This window comes from Tribolium castaneum, chromosome 3, assembly GCF_031307605.1.
Source record: "Tribolium castaneum strain GA2 chromosome 3, icTriCast1.1, whole genome shotgun sequence".
Classification (NCBI taxonomy): Eukaryota; Metazoa; Arthropoda; class Insecta; order Coleoptera; family Tenebrionidae; genus Tribolium; species Tribolium castaneum.
The window spans coordinates 19,890,612-19,907,912 of record NC_087396.1 but is presented as its reverse complement, the minus strand read 5'-3'; the positions used below and the strand labels follow the sequence as shown (position 1 = coordinate 19,907,912).

General features: G+C 36.2%; 3 protein-coding genes across 5 annotated transcripts; 2 read left to right on the top strand and 1 right to left on the bottom strand.

Moving 5' to 3' along the window:
* Nucleotides 1-703: 703 nt before the first annotated feature.
* On the bottom strand, nucleotides 704-6,457 carry LOC658443 (uncharacterized). Of its 3 annotated transcripts, none has more exons than XM_008197295.3 (6): nucleotides 6,038-6,457; nucleotides 3,777-3,997; nucleotides 3,547-3,728; nucleotides 2,770-3,499; nucleotides 1,112-1,341; nucleotides 704-1,054 (listed from the first exon to the last, which is right to left on the bottom strand). In XM_008197295.3, the coding sequence occupies exons 1-6, from the start codon at nucleotides 6,063-6,065 to the stop codon at nucleotides 727-729; spliced, it is 1,719 nt and encodes a 572-aa protein (XP_008195517.1). In that variant the 5' UTR covers nucleotides 6,066-6,457; the 3' UTR covers nucleotides 704-726. The 3 variants fall into 3 exon arrangements, with proteins under 3 accessions (XP_008195517.1, XP_008195516.1, XP_064211500.1); XM_008197294.3 differs by lacking the exon at nucleotides 6,038-6,457 and adding an exon at nucleotides 5,816-5,955; XM_064355430.1 differs by lacking the exon at nucleotides 6,038-6,457 and adding an exon at nucleotides 5,764-5,827.
* Nucleotides 6,458-6,827: 370 nt separating this feature from the next.
* On the top strand, nucleotides 6,828-8,517 carry LOC658516 (uncharacterized protein). The gene is made up of 5 exons (XM_964899.4): nucleotides 6,828-6,973; nucleotides 7,024-7,565; nucleotides 7,612-7,721; nucleotides 7,775-7,988; nucleotides 8,037-8,517. The coding sequence occupies exons 1-5, from the start codon at nucleotides 6,932-6,934 to the stop codon at nucleotides 8,476-8,478; spliced, it is 1,350 nt and encodes a 449-aa protein (XP_969992.1). The 5' UTR covers nucleotides 6,828-6,931; the 3' UTR covers nucleotides 8,479-8,517.
* A 245-nt stretch (nucleotides 8,518-8,762) lies between these two features.
* LOC658595 (uncharacterized protein) lies at nucleotides 8,763-10,867 on the top strand. Its single transcript, XM_008197296.3, has 8 exons — nucleotides 8,763-8,905; nucleotides 8,954-9,091; nucleotides 9,141-9,316; nucleotides 9,366-9,518; nucleotides 9,566-9,883; nucleotides 9,932-10,401; nucleotides 10,451-10,663; nucleotides 10,712-10,867. Exons 1-8 carry the CDS (start codon nucleotides 8,892-8,894, stop codon nucleotides 10,838-10,840), a joined length of 1,611 nt encoding a protein of 536 aa, XP_008195518.1. The 5' UTR covers nucleotides 8,763-8,891; the 3' UTR covers nucleotides 10,841-10,867.
* The last annotated feature ends 6,434 nt before the right edge of the window (nucleotides 10,868-17,301 follow it).

The window sequence follows — 17,301 nt, the reverse complement described above, 5'->3', positions numbered from 1 at the left end:
GATTTTAGCTCAAAGCTAATATGCTTTTTATGGGCATATTAGGTCGTGTGGCATGCGCACGTGGCCAAAACACCCTTATAAATAAAACGTGCTGGGAACCACCTTCGGTGACTTTTTATTCATTATGGTTTTTTACACAAAGAAATCAAACAGTCCCCAGTCGAATTTTCGCGATTGCATCATTTTAGAAATAAAAGTTTTGACGAGAGGTAGATAAATTCTCACAGTCATCAGAGTCGATTTAAATCACGCGTCTAATTCAATTTTCATGATCACTCGAGCTTAATGTGACAACAAAAGTTGTTTTGACGCATCCCTATGGCAGGCTAAATTAGGGAGGGGCACAAGTCAACAGGGGATGATGCCTTTGTCACTCTGTCAATAGTCCCAAAGGACTCAACCTACTTTATCTGTTATCCTTCCTAAAAGATTATGTAGTCAAGTAGATAACGAAACATTGAAACTCGTTACTGGAATTGTGAATTGATTATTAAATATTTTGTGCTTGAAATTTGCAAAAATTGCGTTTTATCACCAAAAAATCCGCTGATGCGCTTAAAGATTCACCCTTAATATTTTAATCAGTAATCCGATCTTCTCGCCGCCCGGCTCAATTAATTTCGAAGAGGGATTAAAAACGCGTGTCCGACAAATTATGCTCAGGATTAAAGAAGAAGGTTCCCATGAAATAAAACAAAACGCAAAAATCTAAAAATCTTTTATTCATCACGAAAATGCAAAAAGTATCACAAGAACAGGTACAGCAATCACACATATTGCATAAATAGCGGTTCGTGGTTCACACTCAGATACCACAACGAATTCTTCATTCCAAAGATTCCCATTTTCTTTAACTGGTAGTTCCATCACCAGTTTTTCCGAGGAGAAAAACTTCAGGTCCATCGCACAAGCGGCGGAACTGTTCAAGCAAGTCGATACGGCGTTTGAAACGTTATAAACGGCCTTATTTAGGTGGAATTGGACGCGGATGTAGTTCGGTTGTACCTCATTTTCACTGTTGAAGACGAAAAAGTAGTAACCATTCACAGGAACTCTGCGAAAATAAATTAAATTATCAAAAAAAAAAAATTATAACAAAAACTAGCATTACTGGTAAGTGATGGTATTTGCAAGATACGTTTCTTCGGCTTGCTCTTCCGTCAATTCTGGGACACACTTGTGATGTGGCGTGAGTGGAAGATTGAGAATTAAACCAGCACAATTTAAAAGAGCCTCCTCAGAGCTTGAAAAAGATGACCAAAATTCGCTGTTACTGTAGTCGTTCAGAGTTGTTTCATTAACTGTGCCTCTGTGGTCGGCTATCCCATCGGGGACAAAACCCTTAAATAAAAAAAGCTAGATTGTTGAGCAGAAACTAATTATTCGTATTGAAAAATAAGTTAAATCGGTCAAAATAACCTGAAAACTAGGCTGAAAAGTTAAACTTTTTGCATACTGCAGAACATAAATAAACAGGCCGGATTCAATGAAACAAGTTAAAATAATTCATTTCATAAAATATTTTTGCGTAAATGCAATTATTTTTTATTAAGAGCAATTAGCCAGACAAAATATACGGAATAAAACAAACTTTGAATTTGTTTTGCGACTTCCTGTATCGATAAAAAATCTTTGAAATAAGATATTATTAACAAATTGTCCTAATTTGCGATATTTGGCTAAGCAAAATTTTTTTTAATAAAAGAGATTTTCATTGGCAAATAAGTTAAAGCGAGAAAAATTAGATCCATTTTTGCAACTTTCTGCCTCTCTTAAAATAAAAAAAGTTTTTGTTAAATGCAACAGAACGTAAACAATTCTATAAAAAAACAGTGAACAAAAGAAGCCATTTTTTGTAATTAAGAGCCGTTTTATGAAAGCTCTGTTAATATTTAATTCGTTGTTAAAAGTTAACAACTCGAATTCTCCAACCAAACTGCTTCAATTTAGTCACGTGATCAGTTAATCACGCATTTGATTTCAAATTAAATTAATGACGCTTCTGTATATTGGTCCTATGTGTTAATATTTATGAATTTTTCTTAAATCAGACAGATCTTTATTTAACAAATCGATCGTTATGTGGAACTAGTTATTCAACAGAGAAAGAACATTAATCAATAAAAAATTTGTTTCTGTGAAAGCTAATAATTTTTTTCTCTAAAAAACTGATTCCTGTTGAAGAATAAGTCAATAATAAGCAAACAAAATCAACCAAAAATGTAAATATTAAAACTTATTCTTGTAATATTCTTCAATAAAATTCTCTTAAAAAACGCGTCTTTTTTCATAAAGATAATACATGTGTATTATTTCTGCTTTTAAATAGTCAAAATAAAAGAGTTATGAATTAATTTTAAACCTCCAATGGTCCGAGGAACCCAGATTAAGAATCATTGTAAGAAAACCAAAAAAAAAATCCCGATTTATAGAAACCTCAAAATTTAAAGCGATGGCAAAAGTTAATTTCGTAAATGAGATGATCAGATAATCAGGCATTTAATTAGAGATTAAATTAATAATGCTTTTATAAACCAACCCTAAACTTTCCAAAAAAAATAAGATTTGCAAAAATACAGACAAGTAATTGTTTTTTGACGTTTTTTTATGTTTATATTTATGGTTTTGGTACATACAAAACCATAAATATAAAAAAAAAATGTTGCCTGTTAACACCTTGGTTATTTTTCTAACTTCATAGGTTGGTTGTGTACTAATTATTAAAGATTAAAAAAATTGCAATCCATGAGAAAAGTAACAATTACTCACTTCTTCCATTGCTAAATTCCGCTCCTCATCATCTTCCGTAAAATTCGACTTCATGGCGTTCGAAATCGTAATTTGCCTGCGTCTTCTCGCTCTGTCGATATTTTCGTCAAAACTAACGGCAGGTTTTGAATAATGCCTCCCTTTCACATCAAACTTTTGCTCATTCGTTTCGTTACCACCTTCATTTTTAAACTTCTCATTAAGCCGATCCAAAATCGAATTGGTTTTGTTACCCAGCCCTTGCAACCTCTGAACGATATCATCGAGCGCCTCTTGGGACTGAGTTTTCCCGAAATGTGGTGCCTCTATTTTGATATTTTTGGTCTCGTCTTTGGCAATTGTGGAATTTCTGTGGACGTGCATGTGGTTCTCCTCAGGTGTAGGTTTATGTTTCTTCTTCGTTTTCACTTGAAGAGAATCTAAAATCGGTTGCAGCATTTTGGGATCAGTGATGTCGGCTTCGTCCACTGCTTTTTTAATGGTGTGGCTTTCGCTGCTGTTTTTGTGAACAGGGTGGTGAAATTTCACGTCTGGCCTGTGCCGTTTCATCATTTCGGGCTCGTTAGTGCGAGTGGTGTTATGTTTGGGCTTGGGTTTAGGCGGGACGTAACTTTTTTCCTGAATTGCTTTCATCAATTCGTCGAGTTCTTCCGAGGAGTTGTCGCCAATGTAGGCACATTCGTGTAAGTGTTTGTGGCCTCTGATCACAATTAAAGAGGCGCCAGGCCATCTGGAGGCAAATTAGTACTCAAAGATAAACGCTTAAGCTGTTTGTACCTTACACAGGTCGAGACTGTCACGGAAGAGCCTTGCAAGAGGTAGAACCCCCAGTATTCCTTCGTATCATCTTCTAGCTTTAAATGGCGAACCATTGTCAATGGTTTTAATTGGGATGATAAAGTGGGTGGATTGTTTAACAGGAATGCATTGAAAGTTGTGTTGACTTTTACTAATTGTCTCTAAAAAATGTTAATTGGTTTCATTGTTCGGAGCAAGTGGCTATTTACTTGACACCAAGTTGTTGAAACCTTGTTATCCAAAAGCCTCATGTCTGACATTGCCAAAGGATAAAGTTGGTGACCGTAGACATGGTATCTCATATAAAGAGGAAGCGCTATCAGTAAACTTGGGAGAAAAATGCCCAATACACATAGTCTGACTAAACGGAATGGGCCTTTTAGGGTCGTTGGACGCTTTTTGCACTGACTGTGATTTTTTAAAGGACACTCTGTAAACAAAATCACCTTGGTTTACTCCAATGCAAGTTTTATCTCGTCTTACAAAAGAAATAACTGGACTTTAGTCTGGGACAAAATTAAACAACTTATATAAGTGCGTCAATATTGCAGGGTACAGATTAAAACATTAACCAATTATTTTACACCGCTTTGACGTAATTTGCAAAACTTCGCACACCTTGTGATAAATTGGGTTCCTGATACGATTAGTTGTTGCTCCAAATTAAAAAGCGATAACAAATTTATATTTGGCAATAGCCAAGCAGTCAAACAAAGATTTAGTTGCAAAAATTTTTCCAAATACTTTAAACGTTCAAATAATGCATAATAAACCATTGTTTTTTATCAGTTTTATTAGCATTATTTCTTAATAGTCTTAGCCTTATTAAAAATGTACAATATTCATTGTGAATAAAATACACAGATAAAGCGTAAAATAGAATCAAATACCAGTCTCAGTTTAAACCAGTTTGATAACTAATCACTTAAAATTTCTGGGAAGAGCTTGGCACAATTCTTACAAATCCACAATGTGTATCATCCTTGGCTAGAATATCAAATTATTAATTTAAATTAATGAAGCTACATTTATGCATTTAATTTATCAAGTTTTTAAATATTAAAAAAACTATTTTTCGTCTAATAAGAGTTTTCCAAGAAATCTTATCTAATGTTAAAATATTTGAAACAATATTTATGCATAGTTCAACTCAGCTAAAATTTATATCAATATGTCTGTTATGATGTGTTGGTTTTTTCCGAACAATTTGTTTTGTTACGGTCGATGATCTGCTGTTGCTATTATTTTATATTTACTCTAAGTTTGTCCATTATCTATTGTGAAACTATGTTTTCTCACGAAAATTAACTAAATATGATACAGTTGATAAACAAAGAGTCTTCGAAGAGCTCCATTTAGTTATCTAATATCTCTAATTATCTTGATTTAAGTCACTATAAATATCAAGCAACATAATTTTATGTAACTTATTAATTAGTTGGAAAAGTTTGAAACTTTGATCAAATTATTAGAAAAATATTTCTTATTTTTATGCAGAGGTTCATGTCAGGTCTACTCATCCAGAACTCTGTTATCAGTGTTTAATATTTGTTTTGTAATTTATAATTACAGTGATAATTCGATACGTATTTTTGCAGAGGTACAAAGACGTGGCCAATCAATCAATATTTGACAAAGATCCTGCGTAAATCAAGTCTTAATAATAATTCTAATCGATTTAAAAATTGGTGGGATTGAGGACGAGATTATTTTTCCATTATTAGTTATTTTTGACACCAAATACGTGGGTATTTGAAGCCGGATCTAGTTTTTGAAATTGTAAAAATAATAGTACCTACCACAGTAGTATTTTAGTTTTTTATTTTGGTTATTTGGTTAATAAATTCAAACTGACCCTGAAATTCTATTAACATCTTGCCACATGCCACCAGAATTATTAAAAAATAAATATTACGTTGTCGTAAATAAAACAAAAAGCCGTAAATACAAACAATTAAACACCGTAAAATATGTACAATAAAAAAATAAATTTCATTTCAAACATGCTACAAAACGATTTTAATTCTCTCCAAGAAATACTTTATATTGAACAAAATAGTGTTTGATGAGAATGAGTTTAATTATATGCATGTTAATTGGGCGATAAGACTGATAACTCGTCCGAAGACAATGCTATGAGAAAAGAGTTTAATTTTAAAACGCACAATAAAATAATTCTCTTGAAATAATGCCAACCTGTCAAGCCAAAGTCCGGAGAATAATTCCGCCGAAAAAATTCGCGCATTACCTTGTAAAACCGTAAAAATTTTCATTTGTATCGCACTTGTGCCACATACTTCCATTGCAAACACACTCACAAAAACGCTCTTTACAGTCCAAGTTCATTGCATGTTCTGACCCAATTATAACAATAACAAATTTTCGAAATTGTTTATATTATGTTAATTAAATTGATAACAATTTGAGCCGATTCTCTAAACATTTGGGCAAATAAATCAGCTATATTTACCTTCAACTAAAGTTCCAGACTCCAACATATCTCTCCGCGACCAAACAACAATAACATAATATTCACACGTTTAGGAAGTCCTCGCAGACAGGTGTATACTCATATTTATAATACCAACACTTATCTGTGAGAATTTTCTGTAAACTTTTATCATTGGATTTCTTTATCTTGCGTGAAACGCGCGCTGTGGCTCAATGGTGATTCTCCCCGCTTTTAGTCGAGAACTAATTCTAATTTTAGTTGGACACAAGTACTTGAATTTCGAGTTCACTTTTAAGCTAACACAGTTTGACAATATATTTAATTCAACAAGCGTTTAGTTCTAATCTGGAGAACGTTTGATTTAGATAAGTCTGCGATAGACAGACAATATTGATATCATAAGTATAACACAAAATAAACAACAATTAGTTACTGCCTAATCTGTTTTAGTTTTCACTTTCCGATTATTTTTCACTGTCACCATGTGGAAAACTAACGATAAAGGGGAAAGTTCAAGTCCAATTCCAGAAAATTTAAATTTGACCTCATTGTTTTTTTAATTCTTTATTGTCGCGCAATTCTTACTATTATACGTATTTATTCAAATCTTAAAATAAAAAGATAATAATAGCATCTGGCGCTCCTTCGTTTATTTCCTTATTTATCCTATTGAAAAAAAAATTGTTATGAAACAATTAAAACAGTGAAGTATTTGAAAAAAACTGAACTCAATTCATACACAAAACCATGACTTTGAATTTGTATTTTTTTTAAGAACAAAATTTGAAAAACCAAATTTTAAATTGTGACTAAGGTGGCGAAGCTTGGCACTTTAAACACAACCAAACTTCGTAGCTTAACCTCATTCTTTGACACTTGTCAAAATATAATAAACATTCTAAAGTTTTAAAAATGAGTAGTGTTTATATTTTGGAGCCCCCAACTTCGGGAAAGGTATTTAATCGTTCGTCTTACGAACACTACAATCAAATTTTTCGTCTCAGGTGTTGTTGAAAACAACAGTTGGTGACATAGACGTCGAATTGTGGGCAAAAGAAACGCCAAAAACCTGCCGCAACTTCATACAATTGTGCCTTGAGGGCTATTACGACAACACTATCTTCCACAGGGTTGTTAAGGGCTTTATAGCCCAAGGGGGTGACCCAAATGGTGACGGTACAGGCGGAGAGTCAATCTATGGAGAGCCCTTCAAAGATGAGTTTCACCAAAGACTCCGCTTTACGCGAAGAGGGTTGCTTGCGATGGCCAACGGGGGCAAGGACGACAACGGGTCTCAGTTTTTCTTCACCCTGGGGGCGACTCCCGAATTGCAAGACAAACACACGATTTTTGGGAAAATTACCGGAGACACGATTTTTAATATGCTCAAGCTTGAGGATGGGTTAATAAGGGACGAAAGGCCGATCTACCCTCACAAAATCATTAAAACGGAAGTTTTGAACAATCCATTTGCCGACATCCAACCCAGGCTTAGACAGGTTGAGGTGAAGGAGAAGAAAAAGAAAGAGAAAAAGCCAGGAGTCAAGTCAGTCAAATATTTTGTGTAATTTGTTGTAAAATCATTGTTGTAGGAATTTTAAGTTATTGTCGTTTGGGGAAGAGGCTGAGGAAGATGAGGAAGAGTCAACGAGGGTCAATGAAAAGTTTGTGGGCAAAGGCAAATCCACACACGATGTGTTAGGTACACAGTTCAAATAATTGGTGTGGAAATGTTTTAATTAAATTTAATTGAAGATGATCCCAAATTGAGCTCTAAAACGGAGGACGTAGATGAGGAGAATGATGACGTGGAAGAAGTTAATCCAGAAGAACAGTTAGAGAGCATCAGAAAGAAACTAAAAAGAGAACACAAAAAACCTGTACCAACTTCCACAACAACGGCGGAACCGATAGATACATATGAGTCATTCCTAGAGGAAGAGAGGCGCGAGAAAAAGAAAAAACAATTGTGAGTGACTATTAATTATTTTTCTATTTTCGATTAATTTATTTACAGTGAGGAGATCCAAAAAGAAATCCAGAACGTTAAAAAGGAATACCATAAAAATAAGTTGAAAAAGAAGGAAGAGGACATAATTGCAACCGAGAAGAAGGTCCAAGAAGACAAGACAATACAAGAGTACAAAGACGAGTTCGATAAATACAAAAATAAAAAAGACGCATTACCTAAAAAGGGAGCTGGGAGAGAACAGTTCACTTTGAATTTGTTGGAAAAGTTCAAAAAGAAGATACAGTCAATGAAAGACGGGGAAGAGAATGAAGAAGACAATGAGGAAGAACAAGCGTGGTTGAAGCACAGACTGTGCTTCCAGGACAAAAACCCAGTCTTGGCAAAAGACGCCAATAGAAAAGATGACGATTGGTTTGAAATTTACGATCCTAGAAACGCTTTGAATAAACGACGACGTGGAGAAACCGTGGAGAAGTTCAAGAAATAGTGTTGTTTGCTATATTAAAAATAAAGATTTGTAATTTTATGCGACCTTTTTTTTCCCGCCTTATCCTGGTGTAGCAAAGGCTCCAAAGAGCAAAAACTTCAAATAAACGTAAAGTTCGAGTTTTTTACCTACATTTTACCATTCTAGCACTCGCTTTAATAACAATCACATTAGTATTATTAATGACTCTACTATAGTTTGTGTTAAATTAATAAATTATTATTAATTAATTAAATTATTATTTTAGTTGTTACATATTATAAGACTCTATGCGCGTAGGATTATATGAGCAGATGCGCGCGTTTTCGGAATTGAGGTTACGTTTTTAATTTTGTGGGACCGGTGTTTGATGTTAAACTAGTATGAAAAATTAATGAAACTTTTGTGTACGTGAATAGACAATAGTGAGAAGCATGAGTGTGTGCACGTAAGTAAAAAACCATCAGTATTAAGAAAAACAGCTGATTATTTTTAGACCAAATCGTAACGTTTTAAACAACTCTTTTGCACTAGAACGGAGCCTTTCCGTGAATAAAACACGGCGAACTGTGCGTAAAAGCTTCATCTGGGGCTCCGTGAACCTCCTTATACTTGCAGTCCTTCTTTATGATATGTAACAAACTGCTCACTTAACCTTCTTTTTCCCATAACTGTGTTTTTAGAGCAAATTCATGTCCTTTGTACACTGATATTTACGACTATATCAAATATGCGTTCGTTCTGATAGTAAGCATAAATCTCTTGTACTATGCTGCAAAAATTATGATCTCAAATTTCAATCATGAGCAAATACCAATCACTTTGGAGCAGAAGAAACTGTTAGGAATCAGTGATTCAGGTTTGGGTGCGGAACTTAGAAAAAGGGGAGTGTTAATTATGTTTTTTAGACCCAAATTTTAAAGTTGTTGATAAGTTACATGCGCCAACAGCTCAAACACCTTCACATTCGTTTTCAAATAGTCCTAGTCCTCCAAGTTCGCCACTGTCCAGCACTCCGATGAACATGACTGCGAACAGCTGGAGGTCCACTCCCAATGACAGTGAGTTGTTAAATCAGCAACTCAAAACGATACAAAAAATATTTCAGGTTTAAATTACTCATTATCATCACCTTCTTGGACTTATCATAAAGTAGTTTCTGGCCCTTCGCCTTCCTCATTTTCTTCCAACAGCCCCATTCAATATAGGGACACATCGGGGATCGAATTTATCCAAGACGAAAAAGACTTAGATACGTATTTAAAAGAGTTCGAAGCTAACACAAGTGTTAAAAATTTGAACAACCAGACGCAACAACCTTCAAATTTGTTGAGTTCGTTTTGGAGCCACCCTGTGACGAAAACGGCCAAAGACATGTCCAGTTTTTTGAAACGTTGTACTTATCAACTAGCCACACAATCACCTAGTCAGTTTTTAATTTCGTCTTTTAGTTTTTGTTAACACATTTTTTTAGCTAATCTCAATTCAAGTAGTCCGAAAAATATAATTGAAAATAAAAGTTCGCCTACAGCTTTCCAAACGTCCGCTTTGGCTCACTGGTCGAGGCTTAATATTGACATAGTGTCTTTAACACAGTGGAACGAGAATTTACGCAAATGGATTTCCCAAACCATTTTAGAAAGACTGATCAAAGAATTTGATAATATTAATGAATCTTTTGAGAAACATGGACTGACGGATATTAAAATTGGCCAAGTGGGGTTAGACAGGCTGAGAAAGACTGCACAAGTCGCACATGTTACCCATTTTATTCCAAGTCTACCAACCCTGATACCGTTCTTGGAAGTCACCTCTAACCAAGAATATTTGGAAAAACGGATAAGAGAGTTGGCCAAAGGGGGCTGCATGAGTGATTTTAAGTGGAGTGGGGGGAGCGGCTACAATGGGAAAGACTGGGATGATTCACTCCCCACTGATTCAGCCGTAATTACCCTAAAATCTGTTTTTGTGTAAAGTCATTTCGTATTTTTAGATCATAATGCACTTGTTTGCGTCATATTTGGATACCCAGCTAATGCCACTCCCAAGTATGCCAGACACAAAACCTTTCAGTGGTCTTTATTACATCAAAAGCAAGGATAAAGTCCCGACTCTAACACCCAACAGTCTTTTTATACAACAAGTGACTGAAAAACCGCCACATTTTCGAGTAATTGTGGGAGAAACGATCTATGAAATGGTCAAGGTACTTACAAATTTATGTAGGGAAGTAAAAACTAAATAAATGTTTCAGGGTTACAATAATTTATTTCACAGTATTTTATTCTTTCTGTATCATGTGAACAAGCAAGAGCATGGAATGTTAGGAAGAGTTAATTTGGGCAGGGCGGGGGTTAATATGCTCTGGATTATTGGACAATAATTTTTACAATAAATGCCTATCACAGTATTTTGATTTTTTATTTTTCCCCAAGTAATTTTATTTTTCTGTAAAAAGAAAAATAGCCCGGAATGTAGTATTTTGAAGGAATGAAATTGCGTATAATGTTGGTTGCATAATGTTTCAAATTACGATTTCAAATAACCTGATCATCTTCCTCGATTCATTTTATGTTCGTGACAAAAATTCAATATTACGTGATTATTTATTATTACTACTGTATCTACCTACAGACAAACGACAAATTAGCTGTAATATTGTAATAAAAAACTTGGTTACTTAGTGTAACTTGAATTCACTTTTATTTAAAAATAGGTATTAACGTCATAAGACCAATATAAAGCAAATAACTGAACTAAAAAAATCCCCTTACATTTATTACAAAAAAAGTTATTCCCTGGAACTGACTAAAATTTTATCGACATTCGAGTATTTCACAGATTTGTGACGTTCATTTTCTTTCTTATCTAATAAAAATCGACTAATGGGACTGATAAGTTCCCTTTGTACTACTGGATCGTTTTTGTTTGTTACATAACTGATAACTAAAGCTGAAATTATAGTTATACCGACACAAATAGTGGAAAAATAAAAATAGGAAATTCGAAATATGAATGGTGGCTGATATGAAGCCGCTGGACTACTAAAAAAAATAAAACTTGAAACAAATAAAATAAAACGTTAACGAACTAACTTCATAGTTTCATTCAACCAAGAGCTAGCTGGCGCAGTTTGGTTGAATACAAAACATCCACTGGTTGAAAGTGGTTTTATGGGACGTTTTATCATATTATTCATTCGATAGTACGTAGCAGGACAAGCTATACTTAATCCTACACAAAGAGCTAACACAGTTCCATAAAATGCACCCTAATATGAATTTATTAAATAAAATTATTATATTTTTCAAACTTACGGTTGCGTTAATTTTCGGAAAAATAAGTCCGGCGGAAAATAATCCTAAAACTGGTCCACACGTTATTCCTAATAAAATTAAAATAAAACCAAATATTGTCCCCGTTTGATGAATCACGAAAACTAGAAGAGTGCACGCAGTTCCTACTCCAAGAACAGTGAGTTTTAGAATATTGCCGGCTTTGCGTTCCGAGATGTTCCCCAAAAATTTACTAAGTATATCTGAGTAAAGAGAAGCAGCGACAGAATTTAGCATTGCTGATTGAACACTACAAAAATTTTTGAATAAATTGTATGTGGAAGTTTGTATCTCGACCTTAAACTTGAGCTAAAAATTGAAGCGACGAAAATTCCGGGCACACCTGGGACAATTTTTCCAACGTCAAGGACAAAATAGGGTAGTAACTGATCTGGAGATGCTATTAAACCAGCTCTAAAGGGGTCGCAGTTTGCATATCTAGCATACATTGTCAATCCAAGCATAACATAAATTACGATGACAAGAAAATTTCCTAACAAGAAACAAACAAATGCTCTATTCAATAATTAACGTAGCAAATGTTCAGAAAAATTACTAACTTTGAGGCCTCTTTAAAAGTGCGCAGCGACCGCATCTTCTGAACATAAATTTGGTCGACACAAGTAAGACCAATCAAATTTACTGTGAAACCGATGATCATGACCCAAAAACTGTCCTGTATTGTTGGGTTTGGGTCAAATCTAAAATTTGTAAATTGCACGAATTTCCTTGTAATAAAATGATCTAGTACTGAAAAATATCTAGTCTTTCTTGTTGTGGTGGTGGTCGAGCAGTGGTAGGTAGTATTGAAACACGGTTGATAATACGGTTAATATATTAATGGAACGGGCAGGAAAGAATTGGAAACAATAACCGAGAGTTGCGAGTCTATACGTCGGCGACTGCACATCAACTCTTACTCTCTCTCGAGGATCCTTCATCTTCATCTGAAGCCGAACATGCGCACTAACAACAAGCACTCGCAGGGCACAAATTCGCGTCTGAATACAATGTAATTCCCAACACTCCCCCGTATTCTGCCGGAATTTGTTACAATTTTTTTAAACAACTTACGTTAATTAGAGTACATCAGAACAAAATACAAGAAGCAAACAAACAAAAATTACACAGTGGGACTAATGAACAACATTCCCAAATTCAAAACAAAAACATTAAATTTCGCATAACATAATGCTTTAGTAAACACATCGGCGACTTGTTCAGTCGATGGTACATATTTCAAGACAATATCTCCATTTTCATATTTCTCACGTACAAAGTGATATCGGACATCGATATGCTTAGTGCGTTTATGAAACATTGGATTTTTAACAAGCTTAATCGCTGATTGGTTGTCAACGCACAAAGCGACACCACCGCACTTTTCACCCACTTCACTTAAGAGGCCACTTATCCACACTGCTTCCTTGGTAGCTTCCGAAGCTGCCACGTACTCGGCCTCCGTTGTAGATAGGGAGATGCACCTTTGACGACGGCTACACCAGGTGATGGCGCCGTCTCCCAGTTTGAAAACGAAGCCGCTTGTCGACTTCCTGGAATCGATGTCGTTCGCATAATCGGCATCCGAGTATCCGATGAGTTTACCGGAGTTGTTGTAGAGGATTCCCAGCTCCTTAGTCCCTTTTAAATATTTGAAGATCCGTTTCACGGCGTTTACGTGAGCGATTGTTGGATTGTTTTGGTAACGACTCACTACATTTACCGCGTACATAATATCGGGACGCGCGGAAATTGCGGCGAACATTAAACATCCAATTGCTTCTCGGTAAGGAAATAGCACGTCATTGTTCTTGGGTTCGTTTGGATCGGATTGCGACAATATCGCGTTTGGATCAGCTGGTGTATTACATGTTCTCGCATCGTTCATATTAAAACGGTCAATAATACGATCGATAAAGTTCGATAAATGTATGAAGATCGAATTCTTACCAACTTTAGGATCACTCTGTCTTTTAATTTCCAGTCCCACAAAATATTCTGGTTCACAAATGGTCACTTCGAACGCACTTTTTAATTTGTTGCCCATTTTGTGTAGAGTGTCCATGTCCTTTGCCAAAATTAGACCATCATCTACATACAGTAGAAGGATCATTAATTGTTCGTTGAATTTTCCTGTGTAAACACATTTATCACTTTCACATTGTTTAAGTCCGAAAAGTTCGAGGAACTCGTTGAATTTCCTGTTCCAGCAGCGAGGTGATTGCTTAAGTCCGTACAATGACTTTTTTAATTTTAACACAGAATTAGGTGGCACAGATAACCCGGGAGGAGGTTGCATGTAAATGTTTTCTTCTAATTCTCCGTGAAGGAATGCTGTTTTGACGTCGAACTGTATCATCTGATAATTTTCTCTTGCGGCGACGGCCAAAAGAATTCTTATCGTGTCGTATCGAGTTGTCGGTGCATACGTTTCGTTATAATCTACGCCTTCGGTCTGGGCAAAACCTTTTGCACATAATCGTGCCTTATAACGAATATTTTTATTATTGGGGGATCTTTTAATTTTGAACACCCACTTAGATCCAATTGCCTTTTTATCAACTGGTAGGTTGACAAGATTCCAAGTATCGTTCTTCTTCAAAGCGTCCAGTTCCTCCTGTATTGCATTTCTCCACTCTTCGGATTCGCTACTGGTGATTGCTTCGTCATATGTATTTGGGGTATCGCCCTCAACTATGTTTATCACATAATCATCAAGATTGTTTGGTGTTTTTAAAATTTCACGTGGTCTCAGATTATACCCTCTTCGATCTTCAGTTTCTGGTACGGGTTCTTCCTCGGGTTCTTTAGTTTGATCGTTTTGGTTATTATGCTCTAAATTTCTTTCATCGTCGTGAATTTCATCCGTGATTACAATCTTATTTGCTCTGGGTAAAGTCAGTTCATTATCTTCGCCGAATGTTACATTTCTAGCGATTTTAATCTTTCGAGTTGCTCGATCAAACAGTCTGTAATTTGTCGAGTCATTATCATACCCTACAAGGATCAGTTTCTTGCTTTTCGGCTCTAATTTCTTTCTTAAGTTATCAGGTACGTGCATGTACGCGTCAGAACCAAAGATTCTTATGTGTTTTAGATCAGGTGTCTTGTTTGTCCAAAGTTCGTATGGCGTCACTTCTTGGTTGATCGAATTTGTCGTTCGATTCAAAATATATGCCGCCGTGTTTACGGCTTCCGCCCACAAATATAATGGTAAATTCTTCGTAAAGATCATAGATCGGGCGCTTTCAACTAGAGTCCGATTTTCGCGTTCAGCTTTTCCGTTTTGTTCGTGACAATATGGGGCGCAGGTTTCGAGAATTATGCCTCTATCTTTTAAGAACTTATGAAATTCCTGATTCACGTATTCCCCGCCATTGTCCGCACGCAAGGTTTTAATTGGGTGACCAAATTTATTTTTGCACATATAATAGAACTGTTTGAAACAATCGAGAGCATCTGATTTATGTTTTACGAAATAAACGGTTCTAAAATTCGTCGAATCGTCTTTGAAAAGTATAAAGAATCGACATCCGCCGACGGAATCTACTGACATTGGACCACACACGTCTGTGTGAATTAATTCACCGGCTTTGTAATTTCTTTTCTCGATTTTATGATATGGCATTTTGTGTTGCTTACCATACCGACAACCCTCGCAAATTTGATTGACCTCGTCATCAGTTGTTCCATGTGCGTCGATTAAGCCTCTCTTCGCCATCTCCTGGATTGTTTTCATATTGATGTGTCCTAAGCGCTGATGCCAAGTTTGTAGACTTCTTGTCGCTGTCAAATTAACCTCGCTTGTTTTTGTTGTACAACGTATCAGTAATTTATAAATATTATTTGACTGCCGAACTGCACAGGCTTTTACGACACCATCACAAACTATTTTGGCTTTGTTATTCTCTTTTGTAATTGTCATTCCCTTTTTCGTAATTTGACCCTCCGAGAAGAGGTTTCTCTTTAGATTTGGAATATACCAAACATCTGTCATTTTGTTTTTAATCCATTCGTTTTCTAGCCAGCATTCGATTTCAATCGTACCCTTTCCTTTTACTTTTAGTTCGCTGCCATTGCCAAGTTTCACACTGAACTCATCGACCTCTTGTATTGTTGAAAACATGTCGCGTCGTGACGTCATATGCGCCGAGGCGCCGCTGTCCAGGATCCATGCTTCATCTTCTTGGATTTTGGTAGCAATTTCGTTGACATCTTCGATTAAGAATGCTCCACTGTGACCTTGAGTCACATGGGTTTTTCGTGGGGCACGACACTCTCTTGAAATATGCCCTTTTTTATTACAATTGTAGCACGTAATGCGTGGTTTTCCTCTTATCGTTTTCTTGTTTGGTACGACACGTGTAGTGGTGACCAACGCGTTTTCTGTTGTTTCCACAGTTGTTAAATTACGCTCTTCGTCGATGAGTCTTGATGTCAGGTTGCTAAGTGTTTGTTTGTCTTCCGCTAAAGACAACCATGCCTGTCTAAAATTGCGGTATTTCGCCGGCAGCGTACCAAGAATTTTTGTAATTATGGCCACTTCGCTTATATTGTCGCCAGATTCTCTTATTCGTCTTGCCAGATTCTCGACTTTTGAAATGTGTTGTGCAATGGAATCATTTAAACACATTTTGTACTGATGAAACTCCTCGTGTATAAGCATCTTGTTTGTCTCCGTCTTTATATCGTAGATCGCATCCAACTTGTCGAGAATTTCTTTAGCCGTATCGCAGCTTTCTATCATCGTTATTTGAGACAATTCCATCGTAGATGTTATTACGCACATTGCTATGGCGTCCTTTTTGTTCCAGGTGTTGAGTTCTTCAACCCTATTCGCTGACGGTTTCTCTATTTCGCCTATTGCTATTGAATACACCCCCTTTGCCTTTAGGGCGCATTTTAGCTGGAACCGCCACTGCTTGTAGTTGTTTCCGTCGAATTTGTTTATTGCTGACAAATTTATTCCGTCTGCCATTCTTGTTTTCACGACACTCGTTTTTGTCTGTGAATCACCCGACACACTGGTTTTGACCGCACGAACCAGTTTTTAATCGCCCGAACGCGTGTTTCACTCGAACGTTACTGTAGACAAAACTGAACTAAAACTACCCTTGCGACCTGGGCCCATAACCTGTTGTGGTGGTGGTCGAGCAGTGGTAGGTAGTATTGAAACACGGTTGATAATACGGTTAATATATTAATGGAACGGGCAGGAAAGAATTGGAAACAATAACCGAGAGTTGCGAGTCTATACGTCGGCGACTGCACATCAACTCTTACTCTCTCTCGAGGATCCTTCATCTTCATCTGAAGCCGAACATGCGCACTAACAACAAGCACTCGCAGGGCACAAATTCGCGTCTGAATACAATGTAATTCCCAACATTTCTGTATTCCAAGCCTTCTGCCAAATCTCCCCTAAACCATCTTTCGACTGAATTCCTAGTCCCAAAATTATTACCAAAGTAGTCGCCACTACGATAAACTGGAGAACATCGGTCCAAAC